The 23,783-nt window shown below is 30.2% G+C and overlaps 3 protein-coding genes across 3 annotated transcripts in view; 2 read left to right on the top strand and 1 right to left on the bottom strand.

Annotated features, from left to right (window-relative positions):
• The first annotated feature begins 80 nt into the window (after positions 1 to 80).
• LOC112694553 (DNA ligase 4) lies at positions 81 to 7,502 on the top strand. Its single transcript, XM_025570059.1, has 17 exons — positions 81 to 188; positions 3,024 to 3,208; positions 3,276 to 3,433; positions 3,514 to 3,668; positions 3,877 to 4,049; positions 4,105 to 4,325; positions 4,392 to 4,549; positions 4,610 to 4,802; positions 4,904 to 5,030; positions 5,100 to 5,211; positions 5,373 to 5,569; positions 5,644 to 5,781; positions 5,844 to 6,075; positions 6,138 to 6,412; positions 6,702 to 6,821; positions 6,883 to 7,007; positions 7,095 to 7,502. The coding sequence occupies exons 2-17, from the start codon at positions 3,038 to 3,040 to the stop codon at positions 7,195 to 7,197; spliced, it is 2,658 nt and encodes an 885-aa protein (XP_025425844.1). The 5' UTR covers positions 81 to 188; positions 3,024 to 3,037; the 3' UTR covers positions 7,198 to 7,502.
• On the top strand, positions 129 to 2,860 carry LOC112694554 (general transcription factor 3C polypeptide 3). The gene has a single exon (XM_025570060.1). The coding sequence runs from the start codon at positions 226 to 228 to the stop codon at positions 2,731 to 2,733; it is 2,508 nt and encodes an 835-aa protein (XP_025425845.1). The 5' UTR covers positions 129 to 225; the 3' UTR covers positions 2,734 to 2,860.
• A 53-nt stretch (positions 7,503 to 7,555) lies between the features above and the next one.
• Positions 7,556 to 23,783, bottom strand: part of LOC112694557 (protein Wnt-5b-like) — a 61,512-nt gene continuing 45,284 nt past the window's right edge. The window contains exons 6-7 of the mRNA XM_025570062.1: positions 12,363 to 12,530; positions 7,556 to 7,952 (exon numbers count right to left, since the gene is read on the bottom strand). Coding sequence (XP_025425847.1) covers positions 7,765 to 7,952; positions 12,363 to 12,530 — 356 coding nt within the window. The 3' untranslated portion in view covers positions 7,556 to 7,764. The remainder of the gene's footprint in view (positions 7,953 to 12,362; positions 12,531 to 23,783) is intronic.

Raw genomic sequence — 23,783 nt, 5'->3', positions numbered from 1 at the left:
TCATAGATATTATATATATGTTTAATATCTATGTCAATAATACAGAAATATACATAGTAGCAAACGTTCCTACGTTCTGAGCTGTAGCGGGCTATGATAACAATGGAGATAAGAACGATCAACAGTAAGGTTTGTTTACAATTTGAACGACATATTCTGTACAACAATATCGTCTGTCGTCTGATTCGGTAAGTTTTTACTTGTTTGTTTTGTATTTTGTATAATATGGCAGAAAATATGTTAAATATCGAAGACATGGAAATCGTCTTGGACGAAAGTACACCGGACGTCATTACGGACGAGATAAACTGTGCTGACATGCACGAAGATGACATGTTTGAATTGTTGACTGTTCAAGACATAGAAACGCCTACTATAGAAACTACAATTGAAGTACCTACTGACACTTCAGAAAATGAAGAACTAGCTATTGTTTATAATTTGGAAGGTAATGCTTTGCAAAGCTACGAAACGCACCAAAACCCTAGTACAGCACCCATCATGAACGAAAGTACCGCACAAACCAAAAAAACATTGGTAGAGGACAATAATGATGAAACAATTCATGAAGGACCACGTTCTAGGCAAATGGGAAAAATTCCATTAGCCTTAAGAGGACTTATTGGTCAAGCTAAGATGTTTATGCTAAAAAGAAACTATAACATGGCCATTAAAATTTGTGTTAACATACTGAAAGAGTGTCCAAATGCATCTGAACCATTTTTCACATTATCTGACATTTATGAACAAATGGGTGATATTAAAAAAAGTTTAGAAACTGCTGTAATTGGGAACAGTTTAAGTAGTGTTACATCTGAAGATTGGGTGTTGTTGGGTGAAACATGTGAATCTAATAACATGTTGCCATTAACAGGTTTTTGTTTGACAAAAGCTATACAAAAAGATAAACGCAATTTAGACTTGCATATTAAAAGAGCATCAATATTGGAAAAACTAGGTACAGCTAAAAGTGCCATGTATGAGTATGATCGATTGTTACGTAAATTACGACCTGATCAAAAAGATTCAATCACTACTTTATCTAAATTACTAATTGATAATTTTGTTAAAAATAATAACTATGACCGTGCATCAAGTATTTTCATGCATGTATTTAATTTATATCCAAATGATATAAACCCCAAAGATTTTGTTACATGTTTAGATTATCTCATTAAACCTAAAAATTATAAAAAATGTCTAGAACTTCTTGTTGAATATTATAATCTTGAGTTTGTAGCTGATGTTAATAATGATTCATCAATAACAGATATTGTAGAATGTGTGGTTCCTATAGCTATGCCAATGTTAATACGAGTCAAAGTGATTGAGATTCTGGTGCAATTAGAAGCCTTTTCTATACTACCACCAATTTATGAACCTATTTTAAATATGACTGAAGTCAACAGTTACCATTTAACTATAGCTCATGCTTTATACGATTCCAATCAACATAAACATGCAATTCTATTTCTAGAAAAATTAATTAACTCTAATAATGAGGTATTTGATCAGCATTCACTTAAGATTAAATATTCTGATTGTTTAAAAACGTTGGGACATCTTGAAGAAGCTGTAGATAGTTATAACAAATTATTGGAGTTCGACCCTCATCAATTAACTGTTACATTTGACTTGTATATGTCATTAAAAAAGTTAAACAGAATAGATAAAAGTCTAGAAGTATTATTTCAGAATGATATAGAAAATCTAGATTGCCGATTATTGTACGAATACATTTTGGTAACATTTGATAAAAATGATATGTATGAGCATTGTTTAAAAGCAGCCAATTTGATGTTTTCTCGTCATTGTTTACCTGTAAACTCTTTAAGAGAAATAAAGTCGATGTTAGCAATACAAAATGTAGAAAATAGACATGATACTTTATTAACAATGAAGAAAAAATTGTATGGTTACCAACATAAGAGTATTTTAACTGTCAATCCACTACCCAGTGGTGAAGAAGAATGGAACGTCATGAATACCATTTGTTTGAAGTGCATTGAGAAAAATGATTACTATGAAGGTTTAAAGATGCTACTTTCAGCTATGAACTCCACAGTACTAGCACCTTACAATCATCAAATTGTTTTAAACGCCATAAAATTTGCATACAAAGTTCGAGCGTATAAATTAGGTTTCATGTTGTCTAGGTATTTGTTGTTCAAATATCCCCAAGCACCACAAATTTCCAATATATTTTGTTTTCTTTTAAAAAAATGTGCAGCAAAAAAACAAGCAAAATTTATTTTTCGATTAGCCGCTAAGTACCCAGATAATATTGCTCTAAACTTACTTGACACCAATGTGTTCAATGATACTAATAACTATCAACTCATATTTTCAAGGTATACTGAACTATTGAATAAATTAGAAGATAAAAGTATGCTCTTCTTTATGTTAGGAGTGATTGTTCTCAGACTGTGCACATTTAAAGTTGGTACAGACAGACATAGCTTAGCACTACAAGGCATTGGATTTTTAATGAAGTACAAAGAACATAGAGGGGTTCAACACAGACAGGAATGTTATTATAATATTGCCAGAGCCTATCATCAAATTGGTATGGCAGCAAAAGCCCTATACTATTATAAATTAGTTTTGGACACTAAACCATACAACGAGGATAATTGTTTACGCAACGCAGCAGCGTATAATTTGCATTTAATTTATATGGAATCTGGAAATCTAGAAGTTGCATTGATGTATATTTGTCATGTGCAAGTGTGATTTTTTATTGCTATTTTTAGATTTATAAATATTAGTGTCTTTAATTTTATACAAAATATTGTGAATATTTAATTGTTATTAAGTTAATTGTTAGTGTTCAATGAATAAAGCTCTGAATAATGTTATATTTGTTTGATATTATATATTATTGCTTATATATTTTCACAAACATTTTAATGTAATTATATAATATATATTACATAATACAATTAATAAAAAATGATATAAATGTACAGTGCATTAATTATAAAATGTGATAATAAAAACTAATTTAATATTAATTATCACAGTATTGATTAGAACAATGGCCACAACAATTGGTAAACAATATACTTGCAACACCATATCATTTAAATTATTTTGTCGTTTTTGTGAAGACATTTGTAATGCTAAATATGAAAAAAAAATTTCCATGTTAAAAAAATTCATCGAAAAATACCGAGGGAAAATTGAGGAAAGTGATGATATTAACATAGTACGTCAGTTTGGTACTTAATGAAATATTAGAGTTATTTATTTAATAATATTATTAATATTTTTAGGAGGATACATTTTACCCAATACTTCGGTTATTATTGCCGACATCAGACAAAAAGAGGGGACCATATGGGGTTAAAGAAAAAGCACTAGGAAAATTATATGTAAAAATATTAGGTCTATCAAAAGAAAGTCCAGATGGTCAAAAGCTTTTGAATTATAGGTAAGAAATATTTTTTGCAGTATTATCCAAAGGTAATATTTTTAAAACCATCTAATAAACTCCACAATAAACACATACAGAGTCCCAACGGTTGCTGGTTCTATAGCCGGAGATTTTGCTGAAATAATTTACTGGGTTATCAGAAGTCGTTTTGAAGAGGATGGTTCAATGACTATTGCTGATGTTAATCAGTTATTAGACGAAATAGCTTTAAAACATTCTACCAATGAATCAAGTAATTTATACTACATAAAATATAAAATTAACTACAAATTAGATAAACTTTCATTGATTAGTACATGATTAATTGATATTATATAAGTATATATAAGTACATTGATTAATACAATTTTCTTTTTTGAATATACTCAAAAAAAGGAATAATAATTTAAAATTAGCATATAAACATCACAAGCAATAATCAATTTCTATTATTATTATAGAACTTGAACAAACACTACAGTTAATGCTGTTAAAGTTTAGTGCTATTGAGCAGAAATGGTTGATAAGACTGTTGTTAAAAAATATGAATTTGGGTTTAGCTCATACAAAAATATTAAATACATATCATCGTGATGCCAATGAATTATATGATGTTTGCAATGATTTGACAAAAGTAATATATTTTTTAAATATTTTAAGAATAAACAATATATCTCCATGTCTTATAGGTCTGTAGAATGCTGAACAATCCAACAGTTGTATTACACGAAATTTCAATTAATTTATTTGAACCATTTAGTCCAATGTTAAGTCAACGTTGTGAAATAACTAATGTCAATCAAATAATTAAATCAGAAGGTAATGTGTATTTTGTTGATGAAAAATTGGATGGTGAACGATTCCAACTTCATTGGGATAGAAATAAAAACCAATTTAAATATTTTTCCAGGTAAATTCATAAAACATCTCAATGAAATGTAAAATTTCTTATTAAATAATTATTTTCTAATTATAGAAGGGGCAATGATTATACAGATGTGTATGGATATAACAATCTTAATGGTATTCTGAGTCCAATATTAGCAAAACAATTTAGGTCTGCTGTAAAGAATTGCATTCTAGATGCTGAATTGATGTGTTACAACACAAATTACAAATCTTTTTCTACAAAAGGTGATTTATTGTTAAAAGTAATTTTTGAATATTGTAATTATGTTAGTACTACTGTTTTAGCCATGAATATTGATGTCAAAACTCTTAGAATCGGATGTATTAATCAACCATGTTTTTGTGTGTTTGATATACTTTTTTATAATGATAAAGTTTTAACCAATCAACCGTTGGAAAAGAGAATAGAAATTTTAAATACAGTATTTGAACCTTTAGAAGGAATATTTGTTCATGTTACAAGACACAAGTCCGAAAAGTAATAAATAAACTTACATTATTAATTTAGAATTATAATAAAATAATATTCTAAGATTAATTTTAACATCATATTACTTGTTAATTTAAATAAATTTATAGAAATGAAATTATAAAATATCTTGACAAAGCGATTGATAATAATGAAGAAGGAATTGTTGTCAAAGACTTATTATCGATTTATAAACCAAATTCACGAACTGCAGGATGGTATAAAATTAAACCAGAAGTAAGATTTTTTTAAGGCGTAACAATATTTTTCTTTGACTAAAATATACTCTTTGATTTTATACTTTAGTATACTGAAGGTGCTATGATTGAGTTAGATCTTTTAATTATTGGAGGATATTATGGAGAAGGTAAAAGAAGAAATATTGTGAGTCATTTTCTTGTGAGTCTTTTAGAGAAAGGTAATTTTAAGCTGCGAGCATAACTAGTATTGAACTTAATGTAGACAATTTTATACATAAACAATTATGTTAATTCTTTAGACATATTTTTGTAATGCTATATTTAATAATTCTTAGTAAAATGTAACTTATAAACATTATTTTACAAACAAAATTTATAGATGGTGAATCATTAACATTTACTGCTATTAGTAAAGTCAGTTCTGGATTTTCTATTGAAGAACTTGCTGAATTATCAAAAAAATTATCACCTCACTGGAAAAGAGTAAAACCTGGAGTTATTTTGCCATCAAACATTGAGTGGGGTAAAAATAAGCCGGATCTTTGGATTGAACCTGAATCATCAATTATTTTGCAGGTGAATAAAATTTTTTTACTATGAAATTTATAATTTAAATAATTATTGATTTATAAAATGTTTATTTTTAACAGATTAAAGCAACAGAGATTACAACTAGTAATGCCTTTAAAAATAAAATAACATTAAGATTTCCCAGAATTGAAAAAATACGTTATGACAAACCATGGCATGATTGTCTTACAGTTGAAGAATTTCAATCTATAATAAAGGTTTTAATATCAGGTAAAAATATCTATACTTCTAATAATTTAATATCTTGTTACTTTAATAGACCACCGAGGGGAAGCTGTATACTGCAAATTCTCCAAGTAAAATTCAAAAAGCTCGTATAACACCCACTGTTGATATAAAATATCAAACACCCAACTTAAGTGATGTTAATCGCATCAATAATATGTTTGAAGACAAAGAATTCTGTGTTCTCAATGACTGTGAAACAATGAGTAAAAGTGAAATTGAAAAGAAAATTTATGAATATGGAGGTAGAATTGTACAAAATCCAGGTAAAAAAAAAAAAATCAATTCAGAGTATAAAGTGTTAAATTAATAATTTATTTTCTATTAGGTGTTGATACATTCTGTGTACTAGCAAATAATATCAAACATATAAGGGCGCACGCTATAAAATTATCTGGTAAACATAGTATAATAAATACTAAGTGGATACTCTCATGTTTCACGGACAATGAATTCCTTAATTGGGTTCCTGAGAACATCTTATTTTTATCCAAGGAACACCAACTATTAATGGATGAAAATTTTGATCAGTATGGAGACAGCTATTCAGAAATGGCAACTATTGATAGCTTACGCTGTGCCATGAATCAAGTAGAACTTGATGTATGTATTTTCAAGGTTTAAATTTGTAATACATAAATACTATAGTCATATTTATTAGGAAGTAATTCTGGGATAGAAAAAATTTTACTGTTATTTTTATTATTAAATAATATTAACTATATATAAAAATTATGCTAATGAGGTAACTTTGTACTGTAACAACTCCCTCAGAATCTAGAACTGTAACTTTACTTACCGATATTCTCACCATGAGCATATTTATGTTGGACACTAGATTTTATAATCAGTGCTAGTATATATTATCACAACTAGTTATTATTTTGTCTAGGATGATTTAGTTAACTCAGAAATTGACCCTTTTTTGGAATTTCAAAAAGAACTTTTTAATGGAGAACAATGTTTCAAAGTTTTTGAAAAGTGTCAAGTCTATTTTGATCATTTAAATCTTGTAAGTCTTATTCATTTATATTATATAAACAAGAATTAATACTTTTATATGCATGTCTTAGGACAACTTACCTGTCAGAAATTTCCATTTAAACACAGTTTTAGAAATGTTGATATTCAAGTTGAATGGAGGTACAGTTTGTAAAAATATTGATAACAACACTACTCATGTGGTAATTCATTCAAGGTATGTTTGTAAACTAAATTTTCTTTTCACATTGTTTGACAAACATTTTCAATGATTTTATTTAATTAATTTTTTTTTTTTTTCTAGTTGTCAAAATAACATTTGTATATATGAGTCTATGAATAAAGACCGAAAAAAAGTCTTTGAGATTGTTGATGAGAATTGGATAATGCAACAAATAAAATGGTAAAAACAAAAAGAGAAAAAAAATGTAATTTGTGATATTTAATTTTCTTATTCCAATTATTGTGCACAACTCACTATATAAACTACTAAATTTATAATATATTATGTATACTATGATAAAAACTTTTTTTTGTTAATTACATACTTATTTTTCACTCAAACTTAGTATTATAAATAAAAATAAAAAAAATCTTTCTTAAAACATAAATAGTCTACTTTACTAGCCACTCCGTTTCAGTCTGTTGAAACAAAACAGCCTTAATAAATACATAATTATAATTTTATCTACTGTTAAAATATTAATTTTTAATATTTACATCTTCCAAAATAGTCCATAACATAAAAAACAAAATAAGTCTGTATTTTGATAAATAAATAGTTATGTATGCCAATAATATGAGCATTGTTTAATGATAGTTTGCTTATGTTCAAATACAAGGAAAATCAAAAACACAATTATAGAATATAAGCAAGTGAGAGTAAGGGAGGATTTAAGGAAGCCAAAAGTTTATATTTTGAGATCTAATGTTCAATACTTAAAATGTTTTCTTTCTTTCTTTTTTCTTTTGCTTTATTTACATGTATGAACCTCAGCGTTACGAGTACATGTCTTACATTGCACATAACAGCACCAGTGAAATTTGCATTCACATTTCTCACGTGTGACCAATCGCTGTGTATTGTAGCCTCTACCACAACAGAGTAAACTACATCCATCCATTCCATGCGATGTCCGATTGCATTCTCGGCCATGAGTACCTAGAAATTATTCAATTATATTATGCTGTATAAACTTTACAGTTTCTCTTTAAAATTATATGCATTACTTAACGGATGATAAATAGGTTACATTAAAGAAAGAGACTAGATGTCCAACAATATATAAATATAGGTAATTTAAAGTACTAAATACAAAAATTTTGTATTTAAAATCGACACCGATTTCCCAATAAAAAAAATTTCCTACTACTACATTTATCTCATAGAAATAACACAAGATATGCCATACACAATTACAAAATTCAATGGCCTCTGAAAACTAACTTCTGCATGCAATGTAAGTTCTTGGGAATAAAATTAACCTAATGTCAGAATATGTTACTGACTCACCTTTGCCATTATTTGAAAAAACAATTAACAGAATGGCTTTTTGATTCAATAGCATTATAATTTACTAACCGTTGTATTTTGTTTATTTTGTTAAACATTAATTTATATAACATGTTTGTTGTACCTACTCATTGTATATGTATAAATATGTCAAACGTCAATAGTTTTTTCATGTTATAATTCGTCGAACAATATTTTTAATATGATAAACTTCTTTTATTTTAAATTTGTAAAAATAATTATAATATTAATTTTCTCAGTGAAGCAATAGAAAACAATTGTTACTTTCTACCCATAGTCATGGATACTATACATTTTAAATGTTTCTCCCTTTTATTTACAAATTATTAATTTCCCTAAATGTCTATAATTGTAAACAACTATTGTAAAAAAATAATTTAAATAATCTTGCAAAAAAAATAAAAATATTTTTTAATTTATTTTAAATTTTATAATTGTAAAATGTATTTTGATTCTTCTTACGAAATTACTACAAATTTTATAATTTAATTTAAAATTTATTAAAATACAATCAAAAAAAGTATTTTAAGATTTGTTTTCTGCTTATATTATATTGGCACATATTCTGTAGTAACAAATGTACCATTTGCTAAATTGTAGTAGTTTTTTTGATAATTATTGATTATACTTTCAAATGTTAAAATTGAACTGGTAACACCATATGGTGGTCAAATTTATCAGATTTGTTGTTTGCGTATTAAATAGAAAGAAAAAAAAATAGATAGAACAAATAGGTATTTAAATTTAAAGGAAATTTGGGGAGCCAACAGAGAGGAGATACTTGTCAATGATTGGTCCGTTCTTAGAAAATGTCATGGAATAGAAGCAATAGCAAAAACTTTAAAAATAAAACTCAAATAAACACAGTCACAAATTTAAAATATTTAAAATTATTAAAAATAAATACTAGTACAATTCAGCGTTTAGTTAATATTAGTTATGTTTACTTTTGTTACCGAAATATTAAAATTAAAATAATGGGTAGCAACAATCACAGCCCACTTAATGCGGTAATTAAACATATTTATATTGTATTTGGATACTTTAGTTATTCTAGTAAAGGGCAACAAATAATTTACTCCATAAATGTGCTGAAAATTCGATTGAAAACGATTTTCCGGTAAGTTAGATATAGTTATGTTTGGTTTAGCAGTTGAAAATTAGCGATATGTGTCCGCGAATATATAATAATATTTATTAATATCTATTTGACGGTTCTGAAAATTGTTCTGTAATTCATTTTTTGCCATAATCAAATCACATAGTACTTAAAATATGTTTATTATCATAATGTATTGTTAGCGCCCATTATTTTTAATGTAAAGTGTGGCATATTTGCACCGTTCGACTCTATCGTCGCGGCAGTATTATGTCTAAGTCGGCACTATACTAAAATGGAAAATGTTTATAATACCTGAAACTTTATTGTTTTTCATATTAATTATTGTTATTATTAATTAAATTAGATTATAATTTATCCGGGTTTCAATGAAGATAAAAATCAAGGCTTCGTATAACAAAATGCATATTTTCACTTTTCAAATGTGTAAACCTACATATGTATTTTATTTTATTGGACTGTGCGTACTTCATTATACGAATATTAATATTTTACATAAATATCAGAAGAACGATAAACTGGTAATTAATAAGGAAATATAGTTTCAAATATTATGAACGCCCACTACTTTTGGTCAGGTTGAAAATAAAACGGCATGAAACTATTTAATTATTTGGCTATTATGCTGGGAATTTAGTAAAAAACCTGATTTCAATACATCCTACGGTATATACGAGTCCACGGATTCTACGAAGTGTCGTAAGATGAATTCCAAGAGAAATAGGCGTCTTTTATGATTTCTTAGTCTTGTTATAAAAAATATTGAAGTGTGCATTAAAAATGTATTATAAATTATATAATTAAATCGTTAGAATTTAAATCATCTATTAATCATCACGATAGCATTTGTTTTCAATGAGAAATACAGACGAGAGAGAAATATCTGATCATTATGGATTATAATGATTATAATATGTTGCGTTCACACACTTCTATTAAAACGTATGTGATCGAAATCTGTAAGAAGTCATAACTCTACAATGATAATAATGGCCGTGAGTTTTCCATTTCACTACCATCATAAATATTATAACGATGACAGATTACAGTAAAACGCTCGTTTGTCGATCAGAAGACGTCATCTGAGTATAGTTATATAAGAGTGTGGCAGTACTTAAATTATCGTAATGCGTATGTACTAGAGATCAGAACGTCATCACATAGGTAATCATCTAAAATATTATACACGCTTATTCGGTTTGACCTCTCTCTCATTTGATATAGTACGCCCAAAAGTGTTCCATTGAAAATTTGATTTTACACCGTAGATTCCGAGTTTGGAAATAGTTGCAAGAAACTCTTTCGGCAACCGAATTTTCGATGTATCGTAAATAACCTTTTCTGAATTTCGTCCTTACAATGAAATCGTTTTTTTTTTTTTTTTATTTAATTTTTTCTAGATTCGTGTTTAAGTGAGTTCCGCTGGACTCAACCACACTTCAAGGTGTTAATAATCATATTTGATAGGTTGTACTTTAAAAAACACCCCGAAATTATAGTCCACACGGCGCCTAGACTATGGGAAAGTGTATTACTTCATGGATCATCATATTAGGCTTCTACTTTGTATTTACGGTACCATTTGTACCTATACTTATTAACAAAACCAAAATATTATGTAAATTTATAATGTGATTAAAATATGAATATAATATTAATATATTAATTAATATTATTTTGTTCTTTTATAGTTTTATGTATTATATTTATTACGTTTTATTATATTACGTGTTATATGTTATATTTTTTATTCTGTGTCAGATCCTACACAGGCGTTTAAATAAATAAAAAATGTGCATAAAAAAGTATACATAATAATTATAAGAAGTACAAATATAAAATATTTTTCAATATGCATTACTTCATGGATGTCTTTGATTTAGAATCATTGGTCACAACCTATAATATGCCTTTAAAAATACAAACGAATACCGAAAACTCAGAGAATGTTCGACGTTAGTAAATGTAAATAAAACTGTATACCTACCAGCTATTTCAAGTAAAAAATATTTTATGACTACAAACGACAACCGTCTACTCTCTTGAATTACGAAAATTCTTGACTGTAGGTACGACAATGTGAATATATATTGTGCACGTCGCAGTTGCTCAATCTAATTGTTTTAACTTGACCTAATTTAACCACAATTGTAGCCCCCCGCACGATACGTAAATATTTTACTCAGATGTATTAAATAAATAAAATAATGAAAATGTGAACCCATTAATATGGTAAAACACAAAAAATGTTGTAGTTTATCTCATCGAATTGTATTTAAAAAAAAAAAAAAAAAGTACTCTTTCTTCGCCTTCTCTTCCGTTATCAGCCATTACGGTCATTGCAACAGACATTTCCATAGGTCTTTATTTTTTTCATAAATTACATACGCCCAACTGTTCACAAAACCAATTATAGGTTCCTTTTTATTTTTGTAAAATAAACTTCTTTTTTCCTTTTTTGTGCATCACTTTCAAATATACGTTCAGAAATTTTCGATTTATAAATTCACTATTAAAAGTTGTTGGATGAAATACAATGAATAAATATAAAATCAAATCGTAAAAAATCAAATAAACGACACAGACAATTTCAATTTTAGATTTTAGTTTTAGAGGCTTTTTAGAGGTTGAAACTCCGTTGCATAGCACCTCTTGCACCCCCCCTCCACCCTAAATCCGGCACCTCATCAAAATCAGTCGTCACCGGTGCATTTGATTGCGTGCACTGATCGTACACGCATTGCATTTCACGAGAATAATTTATCAATCATACAACTATGGAGAGAGAAAGAGAAAGAGAGAGAGAGAGAAGGCGTAGACGCAGAATAGCGTACAGTTACGTAATCATGTTTTTTTTTTTTTTTTTTATTAAAGAGATTTTAATACTAAACGATTATATGTCATTCCGTATTTTGTACCTATAGAACCGGCGGTCATGTTCCTGATACAATAGTTAGGCGAATCGTCGATGTAGACGAGATCACTGGCCGTCGGCAAACTGAACCTCGGGTCTCGGATCTGCAACCGTCCGCGTCTGGTGGCCCTCACCTCGATAGCCCCTTCGTATTTTTCTTTCAGGTACTCGCCTGCAACACAAATACACACGCGCGTAAATAAAATATCACCTGCGGCATAATAATATACAATGTAATATACAACGCCGACGCAAAACAATAATGTCGTAAATTAGTATTAGGAATAATAGTAGGTCGGAGGGCCAAGGGGAGACGGACCTGTTCGTAGTTTTTCAGCGATTTTTCGTTTATTTTTTTTTTATTATTTTTGTTCGCGCCGTGACAAGGTCGTCATTGCGGCGGCAGCGCGCGCGGAGGAACGTAATCCGATTAGAAGCGACCGGGTGTCACACGTTCTTATTTATGTGTACTAATATAATAATAATAATAATAATATGATGTTCCGTACATACATTTATAATACGTGTGTAACATACCGGCGTCGGAGCGTCGGCGGCGGCATTAGTGTGGGTGGATTGTACGACGAATATACAAAAAGAAAGCACTTATTGGTCCATAAAACGGGAAAGCAATATATCAGAGTATACTCAGGTGTTAAAAACAACCGAAAACCTTCGTCCATAAAAGTGGGAAAAAAAGTGTCTGTTAGAGGCGTCCGCCGTCCGCTGTTATTGCAGTCCGTGTGAACCGTTAACGTAGACGGAAAAGAGTATTACGTCCAAAACCCATTTATATACGTACGTGTATAGATCTCGCGGTATAATGATATTTTGTACACATCGCGTAGAACGTTAATACAAATTTAAGTAAAACAGGATAACGGAATCGCGTGAACTCCATTTCGGACTCCGTTTTTTACGCCATTCGAGCCGAGTCGTCCGACGTATAATAAAAATAACGATAATTAACACGACGCTTCGTACACATCCCGATGACACGAGTCAGTTCACCACTTGGACCGAAATCGTCATCGCTATAACATACCTCTCTTCGTTATCTCTCTCGGGGCGCGCACAAACACCGCTTTCTCTCGTCCGTAATCTTTTTCCCGTGCGTAGTCCGAGCGCATAATACTCAACAGACGCGTGCTTCGGATCTACAACGACGGATTTGTATTCATCGTTAGCTGCTGTTTCGTACAGAGTGATTATTTCGGAGAGGACTTAACTTAAAAACATACTAATTGTTTATGGCAAATCTTTTATTTTTTATCTTTTGATCCGTGTTATACATATTTAATTCATTAAAATCAAATTATTTCCAGCCCCTTTGTTGGACGTTGTTTATTATTGATTTCGAAGTAGCCGCGCCCGTTCATTTCAAATCCTAAAGACAGATGATTTTTATAATGTAAATATATCGATTTAACATCAGACTAGCGGTTGGCTAGTTGCATTCATTTAATGTTAGAATGGCAATATAAGTCAAGTCTGATTAATTTAAATTAACTCGTATTAAGGTGTTAATAGTAAAACGTTTCAAAAAAATTAAAAAATACATTCTTAAAAATACATTTCTTATTAAAAAAATCATACTGTCTATAAATATTTAGGCTGATAATGCCACAATACCCGTGTTTTCGTCATTCGCAATGCCCATTGTGTTAAACTCGTATCACATTGTTTCCGCAGACGACCCTCGTCGCGACTTAACGCTCGTTAACCCTATCCCACGTAACGAAAAATATGTGTCCTTTAAGGTTTTCGTTAACGAGAAATGATCTTCGGTGCAAGAGAATTTTTAATACCGGATCGTTACAGCATCAATGCAGTGCGTGTACACGAGTAACGAGTCCATTGAAGTTATAAGAAATAAATGTTTAATCGTTTTCGTTTACGTATAAGTGTAATAATATAGGTACGCTGTACTGATACAGTACAGGGCTGTGTTTATACACATCTTATGACAATAATGTGTACTTTGAGCACAATTCGCGAACGGAAAATCGATGCGAAATTGTAGATTTTAACTGAAATTTATTAGAAATAGAATACATAATCTTAATCGCTATATTTTTCGCGGGTTATCATAATGATTTAACGCATTTGCGTGGTTTAACGGTTTATTAATCAGAATAAATCAAAATGTTAAAATATTTTTCCGGAATTTTTGCACGTTGATAAATTATCATTTACTGTAAGTCCTCAGCACGGTTGTGGTATTCTAATAAAATGCTTCTTATTGTGATAAAATTGTGATAATCATTATTAAACTAATAACTTGACAAACGCTGTTTCAAATACAGACTTCAAACTGTATTATTTAAAAAAAAAAAAATCTATAGATTTTATAATAGAAATTTTTTAAACTGTAATACACGAATACAAATACGATTACAAATACAATAATTGTTATAAAAAATAATAGGTATGTTCTATATGAGCGGGGTAAGACAATTTAATTTTTCATCCCTTGGACGCCACCACCACAACCGCTAAAATATTCATCGAATGCATGATGACTATTAAAATGCATTATTCATCGAACCGGCACACAACATATTTATTTTAAATATTTTACTCCAAAATATCATACATTTTCACACATAGAAAAGCTATTTTTAGGACTAAGCAATACGAGAAATGGATTGAGTGAGAAAGAGAGAGAGAGAGATGTATTGTTTTGGTACAAACAATAAAGTTAAATATTTAATACGTTAAGTGAACTTTATTTTCCAGAGCTACTAATATATTAACATACAGATAGCTGATTTTTGTTGTGTGAAAAAGCCCGCGGACACCCACGTCGCGAGTTATGAAGACGAGACGGTCTACTTTGTGTAAACAATTTCATTCTAAAACTTACACGCGTACTCGTAAATATAATGAACTATAAAAAAGATTTTAAGAACGTGTAACGTTCGAGTACTGCAGATACCTATTATTACTCGTATGTTCGTACGTTGTTACAAGAGTTTGAATAATAAATAAACTCCGTTTATAACTGTGAAACCGCGTTACTATATTATTATATTATAGTACGGAGGTATTTATATACAACTGTATTACTATTATTAAAATGCAAACATTTATGATATTACTTATAAGAAATACGTCTTCTCTTCCCTCAAAGCCACTCCTAAAATCGCACACGTTAGTCATCAACACTACATATTACATCCACGATCGTTATATCAAAAATCCAGTTTTCTCTTACACAATATGATAATAAAATAATATAATATAACTGCCGGATAAATATTGTAATCAATACGAATTATTCGTCAGAGTCCACCTTTAAAATCAAGCAAAAAACAAAATTCCACAGACGTAACGTCATTATTCATTTACAATTATTATAATTGCCAAGTTCATTATTGTACTTTTCTTTAAATCCTGAAATATTACTTTTGTGTTGGTTTTCACGTATATAGTGATTTTTTTTTTTATGTAATGTAGTTTTTAATTTATATTAGAAATACATAGGTAATGAAATAAAAATATATAAGTATATGATAATACATTAAAAAAATCCGCAACATAATAACACGATGTAACCACATAATAACTTTCATACCTACATTTGCGACAAACACAATTACAATTAATTTTACATACGTATAGTCGATTCGCAATAACTCGAAGTACGTTCTTTTCAAATGTAATTTAATATTTATTAATTTTGATGGCTCTATTTATTTATTTATTTATTCTATTTTAAGATTTAAGTTGTCGTGGTTAAATAATATACTGTTTAAATGTTTGTATAGTAGATTTTTTGATAGATTTACATAAAAAATTAAGAATAAGTGGCGTGTTTACGGGAAAGGAGTATATAGAAGATGGTAATTTTTTCTACAATTATAATAATACTTTTGTGTTCGATGAGTGTTTAAAATTCTTAAAGTATGGCAGGAATAAATATTTTATCCTTATTTTATTTATCTTAATTTAATGTTTAAATTTTGTTACTAGAATAATATTAGTTTGTATACGTGCTAACCCTAGAGAAAATCTTCAACACGTATATTCGAGTGATGATTATTAGTTTTCAATCTTATTGATATTCGCGTTTTAACAGTGACATAAAGATCAGTAATACTTTGAAAAACCATATGATTTGGGCGTTGAGCACTAAGACGATATTAATGCATCGCGTCAACTTTTATGGAATGAAGTTTTCACCAAACTTTGTACACATATTATTATTATGCTCCACACGCTCATCTCACGTTAATAGAAAATAAATCCGGCTTATAAAACTATATACGGACGACGACCGTTGAAATCTTTTACCAGAGACGGCCGCGGAATGAAGTTAAAGTACAAATATGTCTCAAGATTTATATTATATATTATTTATACATACAGACGAACATTACACATAGGTGTATACATTATTATTATTAGTTATCACAGGTCTTCGGATTCAGCTTAGGCGTCTGCAAAACTTCACGTTTAATTTGACGTACATCATACACGGGATACGATATTCATATTTGATTTTTGTTTGATCATATTACGAATTTTGAACGAGTCAAATATTTGACTGTTCACATTACATGCGTGAATGAACACGATCGTATGTACGTGTTTAAAAAAAAAATAAAAATCGATTTGTTTATAATTTTAAGTTTTTATCGCACTACTACGTATAATGTTTAAAATAAAATTGTAGAGGAATCATTTTTTTTACATTTTAAAAATATTTGAAATTGATTATATTTTAATTTATATCTTAAAAATATCTTATACCAACTATTTTTTCTTTAATATTTTTTAAACCTTTAATAAATACTTTAATCTTAAAAATAAAGAGAACTGCGCTGTTTATCTATAATATATTATTATTATACTATAACTACAAGATAGGTACTACGGTTTGTCTTTTATGGATGGGATTAACATATTACGCGTTTAAACAATTAACTTTATTATAACTGCAGCAATGAGTTCAGTTGTTATTCAACAGAATTTTCCGAAAACTAATCAGATCCAGAGTTTAGGTGGTTGAAATGTATTAAATATATATGTACAATAATAAACCGATATTACAAAAAATAATAACAACGCAACGGCCACCGAGGAGTGTTTAATGATTAGAATCACTCTGTACACCATGGTGTTTGTACAAAACGTGTATTACGCTCCGTAGACGCGTATAATATAATATGCCGCATTCACACTACGTTTCGGACGATTATCAAAGGCGACGCAAAACTAGAAATCGCCGCCACTGCTTCAGTGGTAATCGTTCTCGTGTAATAAATTAGATCGGTGGGTAAACGGACTGCATCGATATCATATTATGGTGTATCGATTTAGGGTGGTATCGGCAAAGAGATGGGGGCCTGTGCTGCTCGTGCGGAATGTAGTTGTATACCGTACGTATACCGGACTCGAATAGCTATCGGCTGCCATAGTCGCAACCTGTTACACGTCTTTCTGCGCGTATTGTAATGTTCGTTTAAACAACAAAATATTATTAACGTCTTCGACAGCGATCGCATTCCATCATACGTGCATGCAAAACAACACTGTGGAAACCACCACCTCCGGGAGTACCTTTATGCAACAACTCTCATCACCAGGGCCGGATTTAGAACAAGTGCCGCCCTAGACCCTTTTAAATATGCCGCCCTACCCTAAAAAAAAAAATCTTGTAATTATTTCTAATAAATGTATTTAATTTTAAAGAAATTAAGTCAATAGTCATTACAAACAAAACAAATAATTATCAATTCTAATTAGGCATTAGCAGTATAAATTTTTAATATAAATCTTAAAATAATCTTAATAATCTTATTAATCTATAAATATATCTATTATACCTATGTTATCTATAACATTTTACGACGAACTTTTTTAGACCCGAAATCGTCGATTATATCATCATAATTTATACTTCGAAGCATATCAGATTTTATGAGTAGTATGGATGTGGCGTTTAATCCTCGGACTCCAAAGTTGAACGAAGATGCGATTTTATTCTTTTCAATGCTGAAAACGACTGCTCTGCTGTACAATTTGTTGCAAACGTAATATATATTACATTATTATCGTAACTACTTTTAGGAACAACTTACATTATGTATCTAGGTAGGTATCTTATCTTTATAGCTCACATTACGAGAAAATTGATTTTGTGTTATTGACATTTTCAGTGTTATGTGCCCGTATATTTTACACACAGATATCTATACTATAATATTAAATATTATTTATATTACTTTTAAATATTATATAATATTAATTTACGCAGTTACATAAATGCGTACAATAATTATATAATTTTTTTTATTTCTTACAAAATTTGCTGCCCTAAAAAATTTGCCGCCCTAGGCCTGGGCCTCATGGACCTAGGCATAAATACGGCCCTGCTCATCACCCCGAAAAATAAAGAGAGAGACGTTTATACGTTATGAAAACCAGACATGTTTGAACTTGTTAATTAAAAAAAAAAAAACCACAATATATCGATCGTTTTACTTAAGTTATTTTATCAACTCATTTTGCCATTTGGTGATGAACTAAAAAATGACAATTGTTTTTTCCGAACATTTATTGAGAACCACAGAACCTACATGGGCCACAGTATCAGAATTGTTAATTCATGAATTGTAATATACACTCGTAGTTTATAATAAATTGTTATAAAGAGCTACAGGGACGAAATCTCTGCGAGCTTGTGGTATAAAAAAAAAATCTCAAAAAAGTCCAATTTGCACCTATGAACTGTGCGTGACAATAACGATTATCGTCGTGACAATTTGAAAATCCTCTACGAAAAAGTTATAATAATATTCTGTTATTACCGCATCCTTTTTTGAAAGAGCTCAAAGGACCCCGTTCTCTTGATTTTCCTTTTATATCAACCGGAACTTTCCAAAAACAAAATTTTCCTTTATAAGTTTTTCACGTTATTGTTTAATTATGAGATACAAATCAATTATATTTATTAAAATATTATATCCTGGCACTATTATTACTTAAATATTTAGTTTTGTATTAAGAATGAAACATTTTGTTGAAAAACTTACAATTTATGAATGTACAGACAGTAAAACGTCATTTTTAAATTAGAGGAATAAGGAAAAGAACAAATTCCTTTTTTATAGAAATCTATTAAGCATTAATCGTAATTTATGCATGTATTATTTACAGCGAGTTTCCGATATATTTAATCACATTATTAATGCTACTCTAACTTTAATGCGCGGTTCTAATAAAAGACGACTGCAATGATGCACGGTCTGTCTTGTGATCGCACGTAGTTGTTTAAGATTTCCATGGTAAAATAAAACACATATATAAATTTTACACGATTGAAATGATAGGCTCATCAATTGATTTAAGTATTAATCTAGATCTTATATATTTAGAATTAAATTCTAGGTTCAAATCAAATTATTTATATGCAAAGTTTCTAATTATTTTTATACACGAAAATATACATAATAGTATACGAGTATTAATATTTAATGATATTGTGAGGAAACTAGAAAATATTGAATTAGATAGATGAATAAGAATATTAAGAATAATTTACAGACATCAGTACGTTAGTAACTAATTCATTTTTAAACATCGCAACGATAATAAGTCAACTTCAAAAAGTAGCTGTAATTTATTCAAGTATTTTCAATCTCACTATAGAACCTAAAACGTGTAATAAACATCTATTAATTGATTTATGAAAATTTAAATGTATAAATATAGTCATATATTCAATATGGAAAATGCGTAGATATTATGTAACAAATGCACATTGATTACGTATACATTGAATTGACTAAACAATTGTTTATTTCCAGACATTTTTACACTCTTATTCAGAGCCACATCATTATATTGGTTTTTAACCCCATGACTTTACAAAGCACTATAATAGATATGAAATAACATGTCCATGGCGAAAGGTTACAAACTGTAACGAAACACTTAAATATTATCATATGGTAAAAATAAAAAATAAATGCATTGGGTTCAACTACCAAAATTATAAATTGTATCTAACAAATATTATGTTATAAAAACAATGCATGTGTATAATAAATTAACTGCAAGTAACAAATTTCTATCGGATTTCTACCTTTTTTTTTTCATGCATATAGAAAAAGACATATTTTGCTGCCAAATTAGATAATGAAAAATAATAATTTTTATACGAACTATAGGTCGCAGGTACTATTCTTAAGTGATAATGGTCGAGTTGGGATTGAAGTAGTTTTTTAGTTGTTCCTCTCATTTTTTTCATGATCTTTGTCTTTGCATACAGCCATGTTCTTTCTATGCTTTGAGTGTGAGCTCCCGTTAAAGAATCCATAGATTTTTGCTGACCGTTGTATGAATATATCCATTACTATTTAAATATCTACAAGCTGCCCACTCATCGGAGTGAATAATAGAGCCAGCTTCACATTCTCGCTGTATAATTGGGACTAAAGTATTTTTGTCTCTTCGAAGTACATACAAATATCGGCAGTCAGAACATTTTCTTAGACCAAATACCCAAAGTCCATTTATTCTTTGTCCATGGTTTCTACCGTTCTGGACTTCAACGTCACTGTCTTTCGATAAAGGGAGTTGATAACCATTGAGTAACCAACCTGGATTATATTTTCTCTTTCCGACAAATCTAGCCTTGTCAATCTGTATTGGATGAATCTCAGTTCCCACTAATTTTGGCTGTTTGTGAACAACATTTGAACTCGTACTTCACGACACATATTAAACCAGTCAGTAACTTTCCTTTGCCCTCTTCCTGTTTAAATGGTCGTTGTTCTCAAAGAAATATCAGGTACGAAAAAAAAACTAATTCTAAAATTTCGGTAAGTTTGAAATAACCATTATACCTACTGTTCAAGTCCTCATAATGAAAAAACTTGTTCCCCTGTCGTATACTACGCGTGGTCTGACATTGTTTTTTTTTTCACCGAAGAACAGGACGAAAGTCACCTCCTCGATATCGCTTTCTAGAATTAAACATTTCAGAACCACACTTATGACAATGTTTTTTTGGCAGTATCTAATAAACCGTGCTGCCTTAAAAACGCAGTGGCATTCTCTTCATTTCTTGATACAGTCAAATAAAAACCTTTTAATTGCACATAATACACACGATGTACAAAATGGATATAAATATAAACGCAGTACAACACAATCGAAGACCAATACGCAACTGACAAACTTATTAAATTCGTTATAATGTTGCACAGTAATTGTAGATAGGTTAGGTATATCAACAATTGTATCTTTCAATAAACATAGTTGGAAAGTACAAGATATGACATATATCAGAACATTTTATCAGACCAATTTTATTTTATCTTTTAATGAACGTACATGTTTATTAAATAATTATTTTTTCGGAGCATCCAAGTTGGGTCCCAAGAACTAGGGGCTAATCGTAAGTAGTGTACTAGTTGGGTCCTGGTTTTTATAGGTACTACACTAGTTGGGTCCTGAATTATTTTAGGTTTTATACTAGTTCCTGAATATTTTTTGGTAAGTATTACAGAATACTAACATTTTCCTTCCTATTTTAACAGATTGAAGACTGTATATGATCTATTTAGATCACAGGTATGGTTAAAAATGTTTTTTTAAAATTTTTTTGTTTTTTAGTTTCTTTTCCATTAAAATATAACAATTGCGTTAATAAAAATATTAAAAATGTTAAAAGTATAAAAATACATATTATATAATATAATTATAGCCATATAGGTAAATTAAAAAAAATTAAAAATTTTAAAATCACTATATAATATAAATAAAAATTAATGGAAAAGAAATTAAAAAAAAATTTTAACCATGTCTGTAGTCTAAATAGATCATGGACAGTCCTAAGTCTGTTAAAATGAAAAGGAAAATGTTAATATAATGTAGTACTTACCAAAAAATATTCAGGAACTACGAGTAGTGTATACCTAAAATAATTCAGGATCCAACTAGTATAGTAATTTCAAATTCAGGACTTAATTCGGATGCAGCTATTTTTTTCTACTACGATATGTGGTCTACATTTATGATGATAGACCGCATGAATATGTAGTCCGCATATGAGAGTAGCACCTAATTTGTTACGCCTTATCCGACTTATTACGTTCCAAACACTTTTTTTTTTTATTAAAAATGTATCCCTCTGAAGTCATTAATTTCGTACACACGGTAGTGTCGGTGTACATGCACCTTTATATCATGTCCGTGTGTACCACACGTATTAACGCTGTTAAGGTCATTTTTCTCAAATTATCGTCGAAGCGAAAAAACAAACATTGTCTAGTAAAAATAATTTACGTTAATTTGTTTTTCTTGTCGCACAGTGTTTCGAAAAAAGTCGTAAGTACTTATAGGTACACGTGTGAACTGCCAGTTCCCACCGCGTCGTACACGTGCACCGTTGTTATTCGGACGATCCTCCACTTTATACGACTGAGGCGTCGTCGGGGGGGGGGGGGGGGAGTAGTGCTCACGTGTGGTGGTCTACTTATTGGTAATCATTCAACTCGTTCCGATAGAGATCACATTAGGGACCTTAAGAACGAACCCGTCCCCGTTTCCGGTGTCGTCTGCCTACACGTAGTGTGCGCCACACGTTCCGCCCAAGACGGGATGTTCGCTTTCGGCGTCGGCCGGCGGAATGACCTCCGCCGCCGCGTCTGCCGGGCGCGGCGGGATGATGACTGGACTCCCGGGCGCACGACTAATGGAAAATCAGAAATCACCACCTTATCTCCGATGACGGCAACACACCCGGTCGTCGATTTGCATTGGGTCCGTGTAATACTCATTGCGCGCGTGAATAATGATTACAATAATAATAATAAAAATAAAAACCACTCCAATGTGTCCGGCAAGGTCGAGAGACTTTTAAATCAAAACGTCACATAAATATACGGTTTTTACATGTTATAACAAGGGGGGGGGAGAGGGAGAAAAGAAAGAGGATAAAAACGGCAAACGTTACGCGTCCGACGGTGGGGAGAACTCGGTTGAGTCTCTCCCTCTCTCGGAATGTGTCGTACCTACGCACAATACCGGTGATTAATTGTCTACTTGGCGACCTAATGGATTTTATTAATTGCCGCCCCTTCTCGCCCGGCATGCGCCCACCGCAACGCCGTCGGTATTTATTCCCACCGAACACACACACACACATAAATCTATATATACTAATTAGTATTGGCCAATACACTTAGGAATATGGTTACTATTTCATGTGTGTGTACACGACTTTGCCGTACAACTATTGTCGTATCCGTACGGTCGCATCTCAAACAGGTTCCCGAAACACAACGCTAATAACGTGTATACATTATAATAATAACGATAGACTATTCGTACCGTATTATATACCTAACGCGTGTACAAATAAAATAATAATACACAGTACGTCGAACGGAGGAGATCCATAAAAACGTCC

This window comes from Sipha flava, unplaced genomic scaffold (genome assembly GCF_003268045.1).
Source record: "Sipha flava isolate LNK unplaced genomic scaffold, YSA_version1 130_pilon_pilon, whole genome shotgun sequence".
Classification (NCBI taxonomy): Eukaryota; Metazoa; Arthropoda; class Insecta; order Hemiptera; family Aphididae; genus Sipha; species Sipha flava.
The sequence above is the reverse complement of the archived record's forward strand: the minus strand, read 5'-3'. Positions and strand labels throughout refer to the sequence as shown.